The sequence below is a fragment of the Pollicipes pollicipes genome, unplaced genomic scaffold (genome assembly GCF_011947565.3).
Source record: "Pollicipes pollicipes isolate AB1234 unplaced genomic scaffold, Ppol_2.1 Scaffold_6686;HRSCAF=7923_pilon_pilon_pilon, whole genome shotgun sequence".
NCBI classification, from domain to species: domain Eukaryota; kingdom Metazoa; phylum Arthropoda; class Thecostraca; order Pollicipedomorpha; family Pollicipedidae; genus Pollicipes; species Pollicipes pollicipes.
In genome coordinates, this window is record NW_023596921.1 from 6220286 (window position 1) to 6239465 (window position 19180).

Genomic DNA, 19180 nt, shown 5'->3' on the forward strand with positions numbered 1-19180 from the left:
CTTTCATTTTTCAGCTATTTTCTAATAACACAGAGTGTTGTGCATTTTTTTGTGTTACATACGATAAAAGTAGATAACTCAAATTTAGGTCTAGATCCTATCACCACTTCCAGTGCACCACACCAAAGCTAAAATACAGAACGGAGCTGTTTTACGATGCTGACATCCCTCATTCATGCCATATTTCAAGCGTTGCTAACGGGATGACAAGTGAGACTCCAGATAGAACATCGCTCGTAGCAGTGGAGGTGTGGATCGCATCTTCCCCGCCGCAAGTGCTATTCAGCTCGGTACATGCTGTCGAATGGAAACACTATAGATCGAGACAAGCGCCATCTCTTCCGGAGATCGGACGACCTGGGTTTCTTGTTCCGCTCTGCTTCGCAACACCCTTCATTGCAGGACTTCACTACGCATTCGGCAGCTTTCTAGACCATGTCAACGATAAATTTACTTGCACTAGAGCCATGAGCGTACAGTTAACAATTTACGTCAACCGTTGTTACTCAGACAGGGTAGATCCATCTACAGTTGACTCGTTGCATTCAAAAGCTAAAGTAAATTGTTGAATTAAATGTTTTTTTTAAGTAAGATGTGAACCTATGAATGATTATCAGTGCTCAAAGGCAAGAGAGAATTTCAAACCACTTGCCGTTTACACCCGGGCAATAAAAAAATCGGGAGATGACTAGCAGAGGGTTATGGAGCCTGATATCAAGAACATAGACAGTTAAGAACGGGGTGAGGTCACTGATGCCTTCATCTCTGTAAAACAAAGATCTTCCTATGAGCTGAAGGTTATGGACATGGAACCTATGGAATTGGACGCAAACCTATGGTCATGCATAACAAGCAATGACCTGACAATGGAAGTCCCCCTCCACACCCAGTTTCTTAGGTGTGCTCATGTTCATTAGACATGATATGCAAGAGCTGTTTGCGTGCCGTGGCGTTCGAGTGTGCATACTAGATCTGGCTGCCAACACTTTGATAGCAGTTATGTAGGTACCGTTAGTATATTACGCTATTGACATCTGCGAATGTACATATGTACCAGTTACGACGCCAAGTGTGAGCAATCAATGCTAACCTAAATGCGCAGCACCGTACGCGATGGTTTAATCCTGCTCAAACTCACCGGCAGCGATACCAATATATGTAAATATATATATATATATATATATATATATATATATATATATTTGGGATTTAAAATAACTGCTGACTCAGCATTGACGAGCTTTTTGACGCATTGTTCTAGCTTCCGGGCCTTGACTTGGCATCATCGCTTAGATTAAAGATGGTTCGCACAAAATTACTCATATATTCATCGCTCCTTACGTTCTAACGTCTCGAGATCCCATCTATCGTCGGAGAAAACTGAATGTCACAATAAATAAGTTTTGAGTTCTAAAGGATAAAAATCGTGCACTTATGTTGGGAAACATCTTTTGGTACGGAGAACATAAATGAAGCAAAACTAATTTAAGTAATACAGAATCACATTTACACTCCGATACATACAAGAAACACTTATAATGGGAACACCACAAGTACTCATAATGGGAACACTACAAAGACAATGTCTTTGTAGTGTTCCCATTATGAATGTTTCTTATATGTATCAAAGTGAAAATAGGATTCTGTCTTACTTCAATGAGTTATGCTTCATTTATGTTCTCCGTACCAAAAGATGCTTTCCAACAGAAGTGCACAATTTTTTGTCCTTAAAAACTCAAAACCTATTTCTTGTGCCATCCAGTCTTCGCCGACGATAAGATAGGATCTCGAAACGTTAGAATGTAAGGAACGATGAATATATGGGTAATTTTGTGCGAACCATCTTTAATCTAAGTGATGATGCCAATGTCAAAGGCCCGGAAACTAGAACGATGAGTCAAAAAGCTCGTCAATACTGAGTCAGCAGTTACTTTTAATCGAGCATGTATAAAAGAAAACATTATGCCAAAATTTTCCAACATATATATATTGTATGTATATTAAGCTGTGTATATTTATATGTATACAACTATGTATATTATATATATATATATATATATATATATATATATATATATATATATATATATATAAGCTGCTGGCCTTCCTCCGGTCTTCGTAAGTCGTCTCGCTGGTGTGCCTCCAGCGACGGACTAACTCGCCGGTCCGCGCCGTCAGATGAAGTTCAAGGGCCTCTGGTCGAGGGAGACCCACCCCAAGGACTTCCCGCGGAACGAGTGGCTCACCCACTTCAGCGACATCCTGGTAGCATCACACGTGCCGAGCGTGGCCATGTGGAAGGAGGGGGAGGTCGCCTCGGACGGCCTCAAGCAGGTGGCCGAGTGGGGCTTCACGAGGAAGCTGGAGCAGGAGCTGAAGTCTAAGGTGCGTCCGCTGTCGACTGGGCAGGCGATCGAGGATGTCATGCTTCATGACGGTCCGTCGGTCGCAGCCAGTTCATCCTCACTCGGGTGGTGCTCATGCTGCATGACATTGTTGCTGTTCCTCGCGGTTGAGTATTGAACAGCATGACCCGATCCACAAAGAACTGCGGGTAGGACCGATGTGTGGTTGAGGTGAGTATGTACGTGCGCCAGGGGCAGTGCACAGCAGATGGCTGCGCGCCGATGGAAATTCTCAACACCCGCGCAGCCAGATGCTGGGGGAGGGTTAGCACGTGAAGCCAGACAGGGGCATGTGCGCCACCACGCGCTACTGCGCTTTTGGGGTCCAGGTCTGCTCTGGCGGCATTTTATGTGGTCAAAGTCCCAAAATAGTCCAATCCGCCCTGACTTCACTGGCTATCCGAACTTCGTGGTGGTTACGCCGACGAGCGCTGTTCTGCCATATAGGCGGTGTGCGCACTCACTGAGTGATATGTATGTGTGCGGTCAGCCGCCACGTCGTCAGGGGGCAGCAGCCTGCTCTCCGCCGGGACGGGCTCGACTCGCCCCAACGGCACGGCGAACGGTGAGGAAGGGCGCTCACCACCGAACCCCTCACGCACATAATTTGCGACAAGCAGTGTCATAGGGCGCGGGGGGGGGGGCGACCTCTATAGATCGCTCTGCGTCAAGTGGGCCGATGTATGTCGTGTCCTGCTGGCAGGGCAAGGCCCTGAGGTCGTTGGTGCGAGCCAAGGGGCTCTGGCATCCCAACGTCCAGGGAAATACATCAACCGACTTCCGGGTGGACAAGCGACGACACCTGGTCTCCGCAGTCACGATGATAGGTGGGTGAGATGTGGACCACACATGCTGCACGGAACTGTCTCTGTTACGGCAGTGAAACCTTTCCACCAGACGTACCATCCTCACCAGCCAAACCTGCCTCAACGCTAGAATGTTCTGTGTTCTCCATCTTGCTGCTCGCAGCTCTTTCTCTTCGAAATCGGTTCCACTTTAACGCGCGCCCGGGTGGCCGGTTGGATACCCTTCGCTCGGGTGAGAGTCAATTTGGACCAAACCGAGATCTCAAAAACTGAGAGAGCTAGACCCACCAAGCTTACAAGACGTGTTGGTCCGTACGTGAACACATTTAGGTCAAATCTAAGGCCCTTTAGGTCATGACCTTCGGATCAAACAAGGTCAAATAGGGTCAAATTCCAGGTTGGCCTTCAAAATGCCCCGGAACCTTGATGCACCTGGACTACCCCTTACAGCAAGCCCTAGAGTAATAAAACAGGTTGGTTTTGACCTCGCTCTGACCCTCATACCTGACCCTAGGTGGATGGAATTTGTTCACTCAATTGTTGTGTTGCCTAAGAAAGTATCTTCGGAGATGTATAGCTTCATCTAGCACTCCGTTGTTGCATCTGATCGAACAATGCCCTAGAAATTGACTTCGCTGAATCCATGGCATGACTTTGACCTGCCATAGGTTAACAACATTGCAAAGTACATCCACATTTTTATCCGCTATTCAATTGTTTACAGCTATGCAAAATTTGACGCTGCTACACGGCACCTGTTCGGTTACCATTGCGGAAAAAACTTTGGGGGGTCAATTTGACCGCCACCCGAGCACGTGTTAAAAAACAAAAACCATCACACGAGGTGCTTAACATTCGACCACCAACGACAAAGTCTGCAGCCGGCAAAAGGCCCGTGACGGCCTGGAGATCTGCGCTCCATCTCACACCGCGCAACCCCGGTCCGCAGCCGGGCCGGGCCGCCCACCCGCCCACGGCACCCCGTCACCCAGTGAGGACCCTCTGACCCGACGGCCACGCGCGCCGCGCCGAGTCGCACTGCCGCACTGCCGCACTGCAGCGCGCCGTCCCGCTGAATGGCTGGCGTGCCCTGACAGGTCGGCGCCTCCGGTTAACAGACGTGCGGTGACAGTTACCTGTCTGTCGACCTGAGCTGTCTGTACGCACCGGCGTTAACGAAAGCGTCCGGCCCGGCCCCACCTACTGCAGGTCCATCCCCGGACTGGATTTTGGGAATTTCCGGACTCGACCTGTGCCTCAAGAACTGCTCTTGGATGGAGGAGAAGATCATTGACCTGGGACTGTACGACGCAGGAACCGACGGCGGCATTACGTACTGAGGTGTGTGCTACAATTAGGGTGTCTTATGTTTGCCCGCGAAAGTTACAAGCTGTCGTGCTGACCTGCCGTCGGCGGCGTCGGAGCCTCGGCAACGCTCCTGGCTCTGCGTCAAAGGTTATCGCGCCGGGCCTGTCGTCTGCCGCCCCGCCGGTCTGCTGTCACTGCGCGCGGACGGCTCCGGTCTGTTTGCACGACGGCAGCCCGCGTGCCCGGCGTCAGTCCGGAGTCGCGCGTCGGTGCGAGGCCATCGGCCACGCGGCGGCCACAAAGCAGTGATGAGTGATGAGTCGCCGATGCTTCCTCGGCTAACCTCGTGATCGGGCGGAGCTCACGCTCACGCCGCCCCCGCTCACGCTCACTCCGCTCTCGCTCCACGCTCACGCCGTTCTCTCTCTCTCTCACGCACACGCTCACGCTCACGCCGCTGCCGCTCCCGCTCACGCCGCCACGCTCACGCCACGCCGCACACGCTCATGCTCACGCCGCTCTCGCTCACGCCGTTCTCGCCCTGCGCAGGCGCCGAACGCGCCGCTCTCGCCGCGCCAGCCTGTGCGCGCCATCACGGCCCGCTGGCCGGACGACGTGCGTGCGCCGTTCCACGGCGAGGCGGCGGCGCCGGTGGCGCGGCTGACGCTGACACGCACGCGGGTCGTGCCGCGGTCCTGCGACCACGAGCCGAGCGGCCATGCGGCTGCCGGCGGGGCCGACGACCACCCGCAGGACGACAGGCGTGAGTGGGGGAGGGGCGGAGGACGGGGGGAGGGTGGGAGGTCCGGGCGCTGATCGGCAGACGCCTCATGCCTCATGACGATGTTGACGCATTTTTTTCCTTTGATTCCTTGTTTTGTTTTACTCTTTTTGCTTATTTCATCCTGTTTTGCGCCTCTTTGTTGCTTATTTTCCTTTCCTTTTGTGGAAATACATTTTGCAAGTCTATACGGAGCCACGCCCTATCCACCGTGTGCACCAATGGTTGAGCCAGGGAGGCAGTTACGTGAGCTCAGCTGGGGAGGAAGATCTGGAACTCTGTCCTGCGTCGCTCTACCTTGGGTAACCCCCATCCACTCACCCACCCAATTCCCATCTACCCACCTTTGCTTTGTTTTGGGTTGGGGTGATTTCCTTTCGTACTTTGGAAAGAATCTGGATAACCGCAGTTTTCACCAGGGAATTACAATCGCTGTCGTCTTGCTTCACGGAAGGCAAATATTTGGACAAGCGCAGAGTTAGCCGCTTCTGCATTTCATTTCGTGTAAATAAATGCGGCCAAGCCCCTCCAGTCTCGCCCTTCTCTGAGTGCACTGGCTCCGGCCTCAGTACGCCGTGTTGCTGACCCGGCGCCTCTGCCCTGGCAGCCGAGTGCATGACGTCACCGTGGACCGACTGGTCGCAGTGCTCCGTGACCTGCGGAGAGGGTCTGAGCATGCGCACACGCCAGTACAAGCTGCCGGCAAAGGCGCGTATGATGAACTGCAAACGACAGCTGGTCGAAAAGGTGCGTGGCTTGATGAGTTGGCAGGATGACTGAGGCGCATGGCTCGGCTCATTTGTTCCCAGCATACGGTAAGCCGCTGATAAGTTGGTGAGCTGCAGTGAGTGCCTTGCAGCGACTAAACAAACCTTAGTTTGCATCAGCGCCTAAAACAAAATGTCACCGCGCGCATATTTGCGGTATTGTTGCCGAATAATAAAGGAAAATTCCATGTTCCAAATTCTCAGGAGAGAGACAGGTTTTGATAACAAACCTATATCCTTGATTATTTGGGGATGCTCCCTTTTATAATAGATACGAAATACAACACGGTGTTACGTGAACCCTACATATACGTGTGAAAAACTTAACGTGCTTGTTAAGTTCCGTCCGTTCGTGCACCCGTACATGCCCACCGGTGTCTCAGGGCGGCGCCATGGTGATAAACGGATTTGACGCGAGAGGTGAAAAAGCGGCGCTCTTTTTGCAGACTACTTGCGTCGCCTACTGCTAATGTTGTGTGTCGGAACGCCTGCCGCGGGTGATGTGTGACGCTCCCGTGATGTGTGACGGCCGCAGGTACTGTGTGACGTTCCTGTGACGTGTGACGGCTGCAGGTGTTGTGTGACGCTCCAGTGACGTGTGACAGCCGCAGGTACTGTGTGACGCTCCTGTGACGTGTGACGGCCGCAGGTGTTATATGATGCTCCAGTGACGTGTGACGGCTGCAGGTGTTATATGATGCTCCAGTGACGTGTGACAGCCGCAGGTACTGTGTGACGCTCCTGTGACGTGTGACGGCCGCAGGTGCTGTGTGACGCTCCTGTGACGTGTGACGGCTGCAGGTGTTGTGTGACGCTCCAGTGACGTGTGACAGCCGCAGGTACTGTGTGACGCTCCTGTGACGTGTGACGGCCGCAGGTGTTATATGATGCTCCAGTGACGTGTGACGGCCGCAGGTACTGTGTGAGCTCCAGTGACGTGTGACGGCCGCAGGTGCTGTGTGACGCTCCAGTGACGTGTGACGGCCGCAGGTGCTGTGTGACGCTCCAGTGACGTGTGACGGCCGCAGGTGCTGTGTGACGCTCCTGTGACGTGCGACGGCCGGCCGAAGCCCACGCGAGAGCGGTCTCCACTGGGCGACGAAGGCGGCCTGTGCGCCATGACCACATGGAGCCGGTGGTCGCCTTGCTCGGCCACCTGTGGCCAGGGCGTCAGGTCAGTGGCCAGCAGCCGCCATCGGCCAGACGGCAGACGCGCCACAGTCCGGCCAGGGACAGAGCCCTAGTTAGCTTACTCAGCTAACTTTGTCATTACCGCTGGCTCGGGGTCGAGGGCCGATCACCTGTTCAGCACCCATGTTACGCATTTATTCGCGTCCGTAAGGGGTGGGCCTGACGTCAAAGTCCTCCAGCTAAACTTTCCCCAGAATGAGTAGACAATACTGGTTTGTGATAGGAGTTTATAACCTCAGCAAAGCATCGTCACTGGACACATTGCTAACGTCTGTACTTCTATCATAACGTTGTCATATTAAAAGCGTTGTTGGGTGGTAGTTTCATCGGGACAGTATTTTACACCACAGCGTTAAGACCGAAGGCAAAAATTACATGTTGTAGCCTTAGCACTGGGGACTCGCTGGGGCTGCCAGACTGCTCTTTGATATCATAATGTTTTGCTGGATCCGTGAAAAATACAGCAAAGAAACCTCTTTGGTCGGCCAAATCCCCTCAAAATGGAAAAGGTGCGCTGCACGGCGTTACGATGGCAAGGTTAGTTATCAGCTAACTTTTTGGTATATTATTTCTCAGTTACGAGGATGTTCCTGGATTCAGAGTCACATTAGCTTGACACAAAATTACATTATTCGAATCGTGGTGCTGGCTCAAGGCCCATAACGCATGCGCTTTGGCATGTTCATATGAACAGTGGACTATTTAAGTGACTATCATAAGATATTTGTCGTATATCAGATTGATCCACGTTACGCAGCCCGCTATTCCGGCCTATCGTCGTAGGACAAAGTGCAAAACAGGAGGATAAAGGTCGCCTCAGGCACCCCTGCTGGCTCGCCGGTTGCCACGCTTCTGGGCGTAGATATACACGGTTTGGGCGTAGGCCCACACTGTCTTGGCGTAGGCCTACACTGTCTGCACGTAAATCTACACCGGCTGGGCATAGGCCAACACTGTCTGGGTCTAGGCCCACGTTGCCTTGATGTAAGCCTACAATGCCTGGGCGTAAGCCTACACCGCTTAGGCGTAGGCCTACGCGTGTAAGCCTACCCTGGGACCAAACAGGCGATGGCTCACCACGTTGACTTCTCGCCACCCCCATTCGCTCTACTTTATTGACGGTAGGTGATGACTGATTCACATTTCTGATGGCACTGAAACGATATAAGTTTCATTTCAGAGATTGACGTAACAATTTACCCGAATAAATGCTTCAAGTCACATCTGGGCACACCCCACATCCTGGACGTTCCAACGCTGAACGGCGCCGACTGATGCTAGATCGCTGGTTGTGACTGACGGCTGTACCCGTCTGTGCCTCTCCAGGATGCGTCGGCGGACGTACTTGGACCGCATGGGACGGAAGAAGTGCTTCCACGACACCCAGGAGAAGGAGAAGTGCATGGCCGCCCAGACCGAGTGCGCCGCAGAGGAGGAGGAGGTGAGTGCTTGCAGGGGAATCGCCGGCTCACGGAGACGACGCCAACAGCGACGGTCGTCTTTATGTAAGCTCGTGGGCCTATCTAATACCTGCTCAAAACTCGCAGCTCAAGGTTCTAGAACCCAGCCGGTAGCTGGGCTCAGGGGCTCCCGTCTGTCTGAGGCTCGGCGCACCCCTACCTTAGCTTGTGAAGCCTCTTTTCAAGAGCTGTGATCACGCCTGCCCCGGCGGCAGACCCGACATATGGCCCGTGCAGAGCCCAAGGAACGATCCCCGTGCGGGGTAGGTTCGTCAGCCGAGATATTCCTCGATGGTCGCAGCCAGCGCAGTCCCATCATCCTCCTCTCTCTTCAATACTGCGGCTCAGAAAAGGTCATTGTTGGCCAAAAGAACTCTAATTCCACCCAAACCATGCCGAACAATTCCTGACTGCCGAGTCATCCTCATTGTTTCTCAGCAATGCTGCACCAAGAATGTGACGATCTAAGATGCGGTTTCCTATTCGTTTGTGGGGGGGGGGGGGGGGAGGGTCAGCAGAGGTGGAACTTAGCATCTCTCTGGGGGATGCGGAACCTTCCCCCTCCCCTCCCCCATTGCTGAGCTGGCGCCCCCTTCCCATGCGGGACTAGGCGCCAGAATATTGGGCTGGGCTACCCCTAAATTTGGCTGGACTTTCACAACCTGGAACCTGGGTAAATATCCCTATCAATTCTTTGAAGTAAAGATAATTTAAGGTGTTGTAGGTCCTCACGATTTGGTTACAAGAAAAACACTCATATAATACAATACACAATAACTTTCGTGTAACGGAGCACGCAAAAAAATGCATTTTGTAAGTCGCCAACCTTACAGTGAATGCTTGTGCGTCACAGGGATCTTACCACGCTTATGAGGCTGCATGGCGACGCCTGCCTCTCAGCCCGACAGAATGGGCGGGCACCGCGTGTAATCAAACCCCACGGTGGGCGGTTCAACGCACAAGCAATAACTTGTGCATATTGCTCAATTTGCAGTGCCACTCGGGTGACATGTCATGGCGCAGATAGTGAAATGTTGGTGGTATTGGTAGCAGAACGCGGCGATGCTAATAGCATTCGTTGACTTTTAACGCGACGCCATGTCTTGCAGTAAACAATAGAATATGTAAAATGTCCTGTGTCGTTAACGTGCAAATGTTCAGAGCGTGCGATACATCTGTTTGGGTATCCTTAGGGAGTGCGAAGAATTGTTGCATTCTAATTAAGGAATTGACGTGAACGACACGGGCAATGGTATACTGCCCCCCCCCCCCGCGGCGCACAAAACCCGCTTGCATTCTGTCTATAAGATAGCTGTAGCATAACACAGTAGTAGCTTGCTAAATAAGTATATCTTGTAATATGCATTATTATGATGTGTTATACATACTGTACATATGGTAGGTAACATATCACACGAAGTTTTTTTCGTACACAATTGCCTACATATTTTCATATCGTTTTAGCATGTACAAAAACACGGGCGCATGACGCGATGGCATAATCTCGATTGCTCGTGATGATGTAAGTGCTAATTCCGTTCAGAGAATCTACATCGAGGTAGATTTTCTGGATGGCAATGGACGGCAGGTGTGAATTGTACTGATGAGTTTTCTTGGTCAGGAGCTGGAGGGCCCTTCGTTCCAGCCCGGAGTGCCTAGCAACTGCTATTCTGGCGATGTGGGGGACGGGGTACCCTGGTCAATCCGCAGGCGCTCAGGTGGATACACAGTGCACCGATCCCATCACTGATGCGGCGGGCCCTATGACCTGGGCATCTGACACAGGATCAACGCAGGGGCACGTCACTGACGTAAAAGGATCGCATACGGGCACAGGGAGTCAGTCCAACGCCTGAGTGCCGCCGGAACACCAATTCTATTATCGGTCCCTGCCGCCTGGCGAAACGGTGCAGAGGGACCACTGTTCGGCACCGCGACCTCTGACCGGCACAGGTCACTGTCCCACTGTGAGCGCAGACGGTTGCATGGACGGTTGGGCTTCAGCCCTCTAACTTTGGGAAGAAAGTGGACAAAACCCGATGAGAGACCTGTTTGCTGGCATATTTTGCGGACAAGTTGGGTTGTTTTCACTACCAAGCCCGCCCCCCCCCCCCCCCCCCCAACCCACTTTGCGAAACTTCGCCTGGTGACAGGCGGCAGGACAGGGTTTCCGGCGGCTGGCCTCGCGCGACCGCTGCTGACCCGTCCCGACAATTTGTGTGGATAAAACGGCGCGCCGCGCCGGCCGTCCAGCGCATTGATGGTGTGGCCCCGGCTCAGTGTGGCCGTCGTTTGCGATTCTGGCGGTGTAAGGCTTGGCGACGCTGATGGCCGGGGACCGTCATTGGTCGTCAGAACCAATCCATCCACTTCACATGCGCTCGGGTGGGGTGGATTTTACAGGATAACTTCCGAACGGTGCAGCGCAGCCGCACTAAGCTTTGAGCGGCCATAGACATTTAAATGGCCTACCTTTCGGTATAAAAAAGATACACCTTGTAAGGTTGTTGACCGATGGCGGACTAAAGTCAGGCCATTGTTGGCAGCGAACCAAAGGATCGTTTAATCGGATCTGACAATAAGTGTGAGACAAATTCGTGCACCTTTGAGGACGGTTTTATAGACAACTAGACAATTTAATTCATATTGTGACTAATTATATTGACTTTGGGTCAAGCACGAAGGTCATATCAAGGCCAGGACCAAAGTCGCTTAATTACTGGAAAACTTACTTGGCGTGGTGGTTTTTGACGCTCACTTGGAACACCTTGATCATAGGGACGTCAGCAGGAACTCATTTTGACTTCATGATGGTCAAGGGAGGTCATGAACCCAAACTGACCCAAACAACCCTTTTTCTTTCAGGAACATTTCACCTAGCGCATTTTAGGCTGATTTCAAAGGCAAATTACAAAACGATTTGGAAGGTTTTTGGTAATATTTACGTCATGTTGGTCAAATACGGCCACTAATCTGATTTGAAAACCAGTGGCTACTTCATAGAAAATGTATTTAGGCTAAAGCTGGTTACGCGAGTGCTGAGGGACTTAAGACCCGATCTGGAGTTTGACCTTGTTTGACCCCGAGATTGAAACACAGTGGCCTTGATATTTGACACTGATGATTTCACATAGAGCTTGTGAAATTGATGTCCATATCTGCCTTGGCTTTTTATATCTCAGGGGGAACAGCCCCCCCCCCCCCCCACCCCCACCCAAGCGTCGCATTCAGTCTGCCACACGGGTAAGAAGCAATGCATTTTCTTTTAAAGGGGGCTTGTATTTGCATTTATTTCTTGTGAAGCACGCGACTCTCCCTTGATCCTGCTTCTGGAGTTGCATGGACGGGGTTCAGTTCCGTTTTTGGTGTCATTAGATGTGGTCGAAACACAAAAGCAGTCCAATCTGACAAAAACGTGTCAGCTGGAGGTCAGCCGGTGTCCGCTGGAGGTCAGCGATGTCAGCGGGTGGTCAGGCGGTGCCAGCTGGGGGTCAGCCGGTGCCAGCTGGGGGTCAGCCGGTGTCAGTTGGAGGTCAGCCGGTCACTGCTGACGCCGGGCACGTGCCGACAGGTGGACAGTCAGTGTCCGGTGACCGAATGGAGCGAGTGGTCGCCCTGCTCGGTCACCTGCGGCCGGGGACAGCGTGTCAAGGCCCGTCTCCTGATCGTGCCAGAGCCGATGCAGGCCAAGTGCCAGCACGTGCCGCTCATGCAGAAGGGCTCCTGCGTGGCGGAGAGGGCCGATTGCACCATGAATATCATGGAAGCCAAAGGTGAGTAAACTGGTGGTGGACAACACATTTTGGGTGAAGCACACGACAGAGTGCGTGCGACAGCGAGCCAGAGTGTGTGGTGATGGAGTCTCATGTTACGGGCGAGCTCTCATAGGACGAGGACTAACCTCCTGACGCGCTCCTTGATCCGGTTTTCACAACAACAAAAAAAAACAAAACCTTTGAATCTACGCTCAGCAAAACCCTGACGTCCCACGACAAAATTAATGTTGATTATATTGATATATCGGTTGGTTTTAATGCTGACTTCGTGGTCACGGACAGGGCCGATGCATTTTCGAAGTTTTTTCGCGTTCCCTGAACCATCCCGTGTTCTTTCGTGGTCGTTTGGCTGCATTGCTGGCAAACTTTGCATGCTTTGCATTGCATTGCTGGCGAATGAAATTGCGTTGACTCTAGCTGACTCGCAAAGAGAGTGACTCACCCTATCGTTGACTCTGGCTAACTCGCAAACCGAGTGACTCACCCTAGCGTCCTGACGCCATCGGCTCAAACCTGCTGACGTGATAGCTCCACAGCACACTGTGTCACACACGCGTACAACACCCCCAGTGGCCGATTGCGTTCCTCGGCTTTTGTCACGTGGGCCATCGCCTTGTGGCGTCACAGCGGCAGGATGGAGACTCACAATAGGCTGGCGAGCTGTGACTTGTTAATGTGCGATCTCTACTGTTTGGGTGGAAATGCAAATAAGATTGTCACTGGGGCAGCAGGCTCGATTCAGCGTGCAGAAAAATAGGATCCCGTGCTGTTTTATGTGTGCTCCGCTGGTTGCTCCCAGATCGCACGGTCAATCCGCTAGTTTTCGTATTTGCATTCCACGACCCAAAGGACAATAGTTCAATCAGACCCCGCACCGTGCGCAGCTCTCAGATGTACAGCGCGTGCTATGCAGTGACCTGGCGGTACCTGGTGATGACCTGTGGTTGCAGTGGTGTGTATGACCGAGCCGAAGAAGGGACCTTGCCGGGGTAACTTCGCGCGCTGGTACTACGAGCCAAGGAAGGGCATGTGTGTGCGGTTCGCCTACGGCGGCTGCCGCGGCAACAGGAACAACTTCGAGGACTTCGAGTCGTGCCAGAGCTCCTGCTCAGGTGAGCGAGTGGTATCTCCATCTGGTTCATGCCTGAGATCGGATGCCTGTTGGCGGCAGCGGCCCCAGACGACAGCGCCAGGCCGCCTCAGTCCGTCCGCTGAGAATAATCGACCTCCAATGTACCAGAATAATCGACCTTCATTATACCAGAATCAACCTTCATTATACCAGAATAATCGACCTTCAATATACCAGAATAATCGACCCTCATTATACCAGAATAATCGACCTTCAATATATCAGAATAATCGACCTTTAATATACCAGAATAATCGACCTTCATTACACCAGAATAATCGACCTCCATTACACCAGAATAATCGACCTTCATTATACCAGAATAATCAACCTTCACTGTACCAGAATAATCGACCTTCAATATACAAGAATAATCGACCTTTATTATGCCAGAATAATCGACCTTCAATATACCAAAATAATCGAACTTCATTATATATCGACCTTCAATATGCCAGAATAATCGACCTTCATTATACCAGAATAATCCACCTTCAATCGGTTATCGATACATGGTTACGTAACCGAAACGACGACCGGCAGAGAGAAGGAGAGAGAAAGACGCAAAGAGAAAGAGAGAGTGAAAGAGAAAGAGAAAGAAAAAGAGAAAAGAGAGGAAAGAGGAGAGAGGAGAGAGGAGAAAGGAGAGGGGAGGGGGAGAGAGGAGAGGGGAGAGGGGAGAGGGAGAGGGAGAGAGGAGGGAGAGAGAGAGAGAGAGAGAGAGAGAGAGAGAGAGAGAGAGAGAGAGAGAGAGAGAGAGAGAGAGAGAGAGAGAGAGAGAGAGAGAGAGAGAGAGAGAGAGAGAGAGAGACACACACACACACACACACAGACACACACAACACACCACACACACACACACACACACACACACACACCCACACACACCACCCACCCACACACACACCACACACACACACACACACACACACACACACACACACACTGTTCCTTTAGTATAATAGTAGATAGAGATAGATATAACATCCTACTATACCTAGTGATAGTCATAACATATCGGGATATATTATGGGAATGCTCGATGTTTCCAGCGGTGCCCATCGCCACCGTGGACCGGCAGCGCTGCTGGAAGCGTCAATTATCTGCAGGATATATCTAAATGCCTGCCTGACATTCGTTTAAACCAGTAACTTCCGGCTGTCGTTCGTCAGTTGTCGCTGTCGCCCCGACGGCCGCGATAGCGATGCGGCTACGAGGCTGCAGCTGAAGATGCATTCCAGAATGTAGTTAGAGAAGCCCCCCCCCCCCCCTACGCTGCTGCTGGAGGAGCTCTCCAGGCTGCAATTAGAGGAGCCCTCCAGGCTGCAGTTGGAGGGGCCCTCCAGGCTACAGCTGGAAGAGCGCTCCAGGCTGCAGCTGGAGAAGCACTCCAGGCTGCAGCTGGAAGAACCTTCCAAGCTACAGTTAGAAGAGCGTTCCAGGCTGCAGCTGGAGAATCACTCCAGGCTGCAGTTGGAGGAGCCCTCCAGGCTGCAGTTGGAGGAGCCCTCCAGGCTGCAGCGCAACCCTTTCAGCTCGATAAAGAACACTCCCGGTCTGGCATTCGACACTCATGGACAATTATTTCAGCGTCAGCAAGCGAACAGAACATGAAATGCATTTTATTGCTTCCAAACGGCGAAACAGTGGTCCAAATGAGAACATTAACGACGTTGACAGTAACCCAGGCTGATCGACCCAAAGGCAGAGTCCCAAACTGACAGCACACACACACGAGGGCGTTTGCATGCTGACTTGAATCAACATGGACCCGAACTCGAACCAAGAGTCCGACTTCTTTGATGACACCTCGAGGAAAATAAACCAGCAAAAGCAAACGGCCTGATCCACCGTGCGCTTTAACGTTGCTGGTAATTCATGCCGTCGTTGAGCGCGCCATGCTCGCCTGTTAGGCTCACACATCGCTATGTGCGTTGTGCGCCGTGCGCTGTGTATGCCACCGCCTGTCCCGTGGTCCAGCCGTGGCGCCCACAGGCTGGCCGCGGCTGGGCCTGAGACGTGCCGCGTGTCAGGCTGGCGGTGCCCGTGTTCGCAGTGATCCAGGGCGGCGGGCCGGCTGGGCCGGAACCCCCCACGCGGGCGGCAGCGGCTGAGAGAATCGACTGCATGGTCACGCCGTGGTCGCCCTGGAGCGAATGCAGCGCCACCTGCGGCCGCGGACGTCAGCAGAAGAGCAGGATGATCAAGGCAAGGCGCTCGTGGCGGACGCTGGCGCGTCCGGCCGTGCGTGCAGAGCAGTGGGAAACTTGCATGCAGAACAGTGGAAGCCAATTTAGGACGAGTTGCTGCGTGCGAGCGGATTTTGCCGTTTGTCTGTGAATTTGACCTGCCATTCAAAGCTGCGTACGCCGTACCTAAGATGGAATGACGAGGAGGCAGGCCTCAGGCCGCTGTTTAAACTGTAAGATTTCGGTGAAACGGGGCCACGATCGTTGATCAATGGCGGTCAACACCTTTCCCTCGGACCTTTGCAGTTGCGCTGAATTAGATGAACGTCACAATTTGGAGTGGGCCTTCAGAGCTATTTCATGTGCCAAACTCCGTCTTGTACGCTGCGTGCAGGCTCATAATTGCAGTGTCATGTCACACGGGATGACACTTGACGGGAAGCGTGATCTGATGGTCTCACCGGTCATCACCGGTGATGACCGGTGATGTCATCAGTCGGGACAGTCGACCGGCCATCACCGGTCGACTGTCCCGCAGTGGGGCGACGGTGCGTTCCATGACCCATCCAATGGTACGCCACACATTGCCAGCCATGTTGGCCTGATCTTCTGTGACCTTGTGACCTGGCGCAGCTCACGTGATGCGCCTGATGTCCTCAGGTGCGGCCACAGAATGGGGGTCTGCCGTGTCCCCGGCGCCTGGAGCGCTACCGACGGTGTCGCCACCTTTTGCCTTGCAACTGAACCAAGTGTCTACGGCCGTCGTGGATCGTCCCAGGTCATCGCTTTGTCGTCCTGACCTGCCCAATGATAGCCACTGAAGACCACCAGCGCCTTTCAATGCAAGGAGTGTTAACCCTTCGATGGCTTGCGGGCTAGACAAACAAGCGTGCGATTTTGAAGCGCGGCGTCGCTAAAATGTGCGTCTTGTGCGGTGTGCTGGATCCGTCTGCATCTGTTGCAGGCTTGCACACTCGCAGATCGGACCGGTGGTCAGTTTGTATTTAATTAGTTAAGCGCTCACGTTCGACTGGCAGCGAGGCTACCAGTCACGGGGAAGACCTTGCTAAGCTGGAAAGCAGGGACTCTATCGCTGCTTCTATACATGCATTGTATGTTCGTATCACTTGTTTATGAAAGCACTAACGAAGCTATTTAGCTTAGCGCGTGAAATCGCGGGTGAAATCGCTCATAGCTTGTGTAATGCGTGCACACTGTTTTCTATGCTGCTAACGCATCAGGTATTCCCCGCCAGAGCTATTTTGTGGTGCAAATGGAGGATGTTGTCGGCACGTCGACCAACGGCAGATGTACCATACCAGGAAGCGACTGAGGCAAATAGAACAGCTGATCTAACGGAATTAGCGAAAGGAGTGCCGACTGTTAAATCAGACCGCATGAAACCCATGCCGTGGTCGCACTTGCCACCGCGGGAGGAGCTCGCAGTCCGCCCGGGCCTTTCCGCCATACCAGAACATCGGGCTGGGCGCTGACTTTCGCGACAGTCGGGACAGCGAGGACAATTGATAAGAGCTCAGTGCAACAGTTTAGTGTCAGGGAGGAAGACTTTCTTGGAAAAAATTATATCAGAGCTAAGCAATCAGCTTCACAGCATAGTGGGCCTGGCACAAAGCTTGAAAGAGCGGCTGAGCAAGGAGATCAAGCATCGCCGTAGCCGTCAAACGCATGGGATGAGGTCGGAGACAATGACACCATGAAAATTGGTCTCTTAGAAAAGCTTGTACTTCTGGAAGCTCCTGGCGGCTTTCATTGTACAGAGGAGAGAGAGAGAGAGAGAGAGAGAGAGAGAGAGAGAGAGAGAGAGAGAGAGAGAGAGAGAGAGAGAGAGAGGGAGAGAGGAGAGAGAGAGAGAGAGAGAGAGGGAGAGAGAGAGAGAGAGAGAGAGAGAGAGAGAGAGAGAGAGAGAGAGAGAGAGAGAGAGAGAGAGAGAGAGAGAGAGAGAGAGAGAGAGAGAGAGAGAGAGAGAGAGAGAGAGAGAGAGAGAGAGAGAAGAGAGAGAGAGAGAGAGTCCTTTGGTCTCTTAAAGCCCTCCAACCGGGCCCTCGATAGTCGGTTTCGTGGGGCCCACCGGGTCCTTCTTTAAGCCTCATCGAACACTACACTTAGGCTCAGAACCCCTTGCGAGTACAGAATCCTCGTTGTGGGCCCCGACCAGTGCAAATCGTTGTGGGCCCCGACCAGTGCAAATCACTGGCCTTGGCTCTGTAGCTGATTGGGGAGTCCCATACCGGTGCGGAGCGGTCTGTGGGATACTGGTGGTCCCTGACCGACATATATACCCACTTTGAATCAAGGTGTTCGTAATAGGAGCAAAGGGCTGACTGCCATTTGAGGGTTCGTTCTCGTAAACCGGGGCGCCTGAATAAGATTTCAACCAGCCCTGCGTGCCCTCCAATCGAGCCCTTGACCATCGGACCCGGTGGGTCATCCAAGCTCTTCGGGCCTCCTCGAACAGGCATCTGGCCTACCTGGGTTCCCTTACCAGCAAAGGGCGTTACCAAAGTTAGGCGCTGTGGGGCCCCGGCCGATGTAAATCGCTGGCTCCGGCTTTGTCCCTGTTTGAGAAATGGGCTCACAGGCCCATCCCGCCAGGGGATTACAACTCAGAATTGGGTCCCGAAAGACCCGAAGCGCCCCTCGGAACCTAAGGGGGCACGTGCCCCCTGTGCCAACCTCTACCTGCATTACTGCTGCTTCTTACAGCTCAGCCGTCGTAGTACGCTGGTGGTGGTGATTTGGTTTTCAAGGGCGCGTCGGCATCGGGGCCATTTTGCGCCCACTCGATAACGGTTATCTACCTCAGCGACGACGCGATAAGCATGTTGTCAACTAATAACAGGTAGCATCACCGGCGCACTTACACTGAGGGGTGAGTGAAAATAACGTCAAAGTCAATGTGTGCTAAAAATGCGAGTATATCTCCAAGTTCACCACATGGGTCTCGACCGAGTAACCGATGGAGGGGCGCTGGAGGAAAGAATCATCGCCTCTCCGTCTTAAGGCACCAGGCATGAGACGAGCACATGTTCAACAGACAACCGGTCCCCGCATCTATCACACCGTGGCACATCCCTACGCGTCAAGTAAAACGAGTGTGTTGCATATGTATGACGCAACCGAAGCCTACAAAGGGCGACTTCCTGGAAGCGGCTTCGGCGATGGGAGGATTCCTAATCACCCAGTTGGGCTTGATTTCCCTGAAAGCGTGAACATGTTGGTCGAACATGTGTTGCCACGTATTGCGGACGTATTTAGAAATTACTGTCTTCAGATCTCGGCCGGGTACATAAATTGTTATTGGGTGTCTCTCACACGCCGCAGCTTTCGCTGCGGCGTCAGCTTTT

The 19180-nt window shown here is 52.7% G+C and overlaps 1 protein-coding gene across 1 annotated transcript in view; it reads left to right on the forward strand.

Annotated features, from left to right (window-relative positions):
* The window catches only part of LOC119107536 (spondin-1-like), a 35357-nt gene extending 18169 nt beyond the window's left edge, over nt 1-17188 (forward strand). The window contains 11 exon segments of the mRNA XM_037231016.1: nt 2179-2385; nt 3109-3232; nt 4421-4554; nt 5069-5282; nt 5908-6047; nt 7096-7241; nt 8585-8699; nt 12290-12491; nt 13445-13606; nt 15683-15834; nt 16476-17188. Of these exon segments, the coding sequence (XP_037086911.1) occupies nt 2179-2385; nt 3109-3232; nt 4421-4554; nt 5069-5282; nt 5908-6047; nt 7096-7241; nt 8585-8699; nt 12290-12491; nt 13445-13606; nt 15683-15834; nt 16476-16559 (1680 nt within the window). The 3' untranslated portion in view covers nt 16560-17188.
* The last annotated feature ends 1992 nt before the right edge of the window (nt 17189-19180 follow it).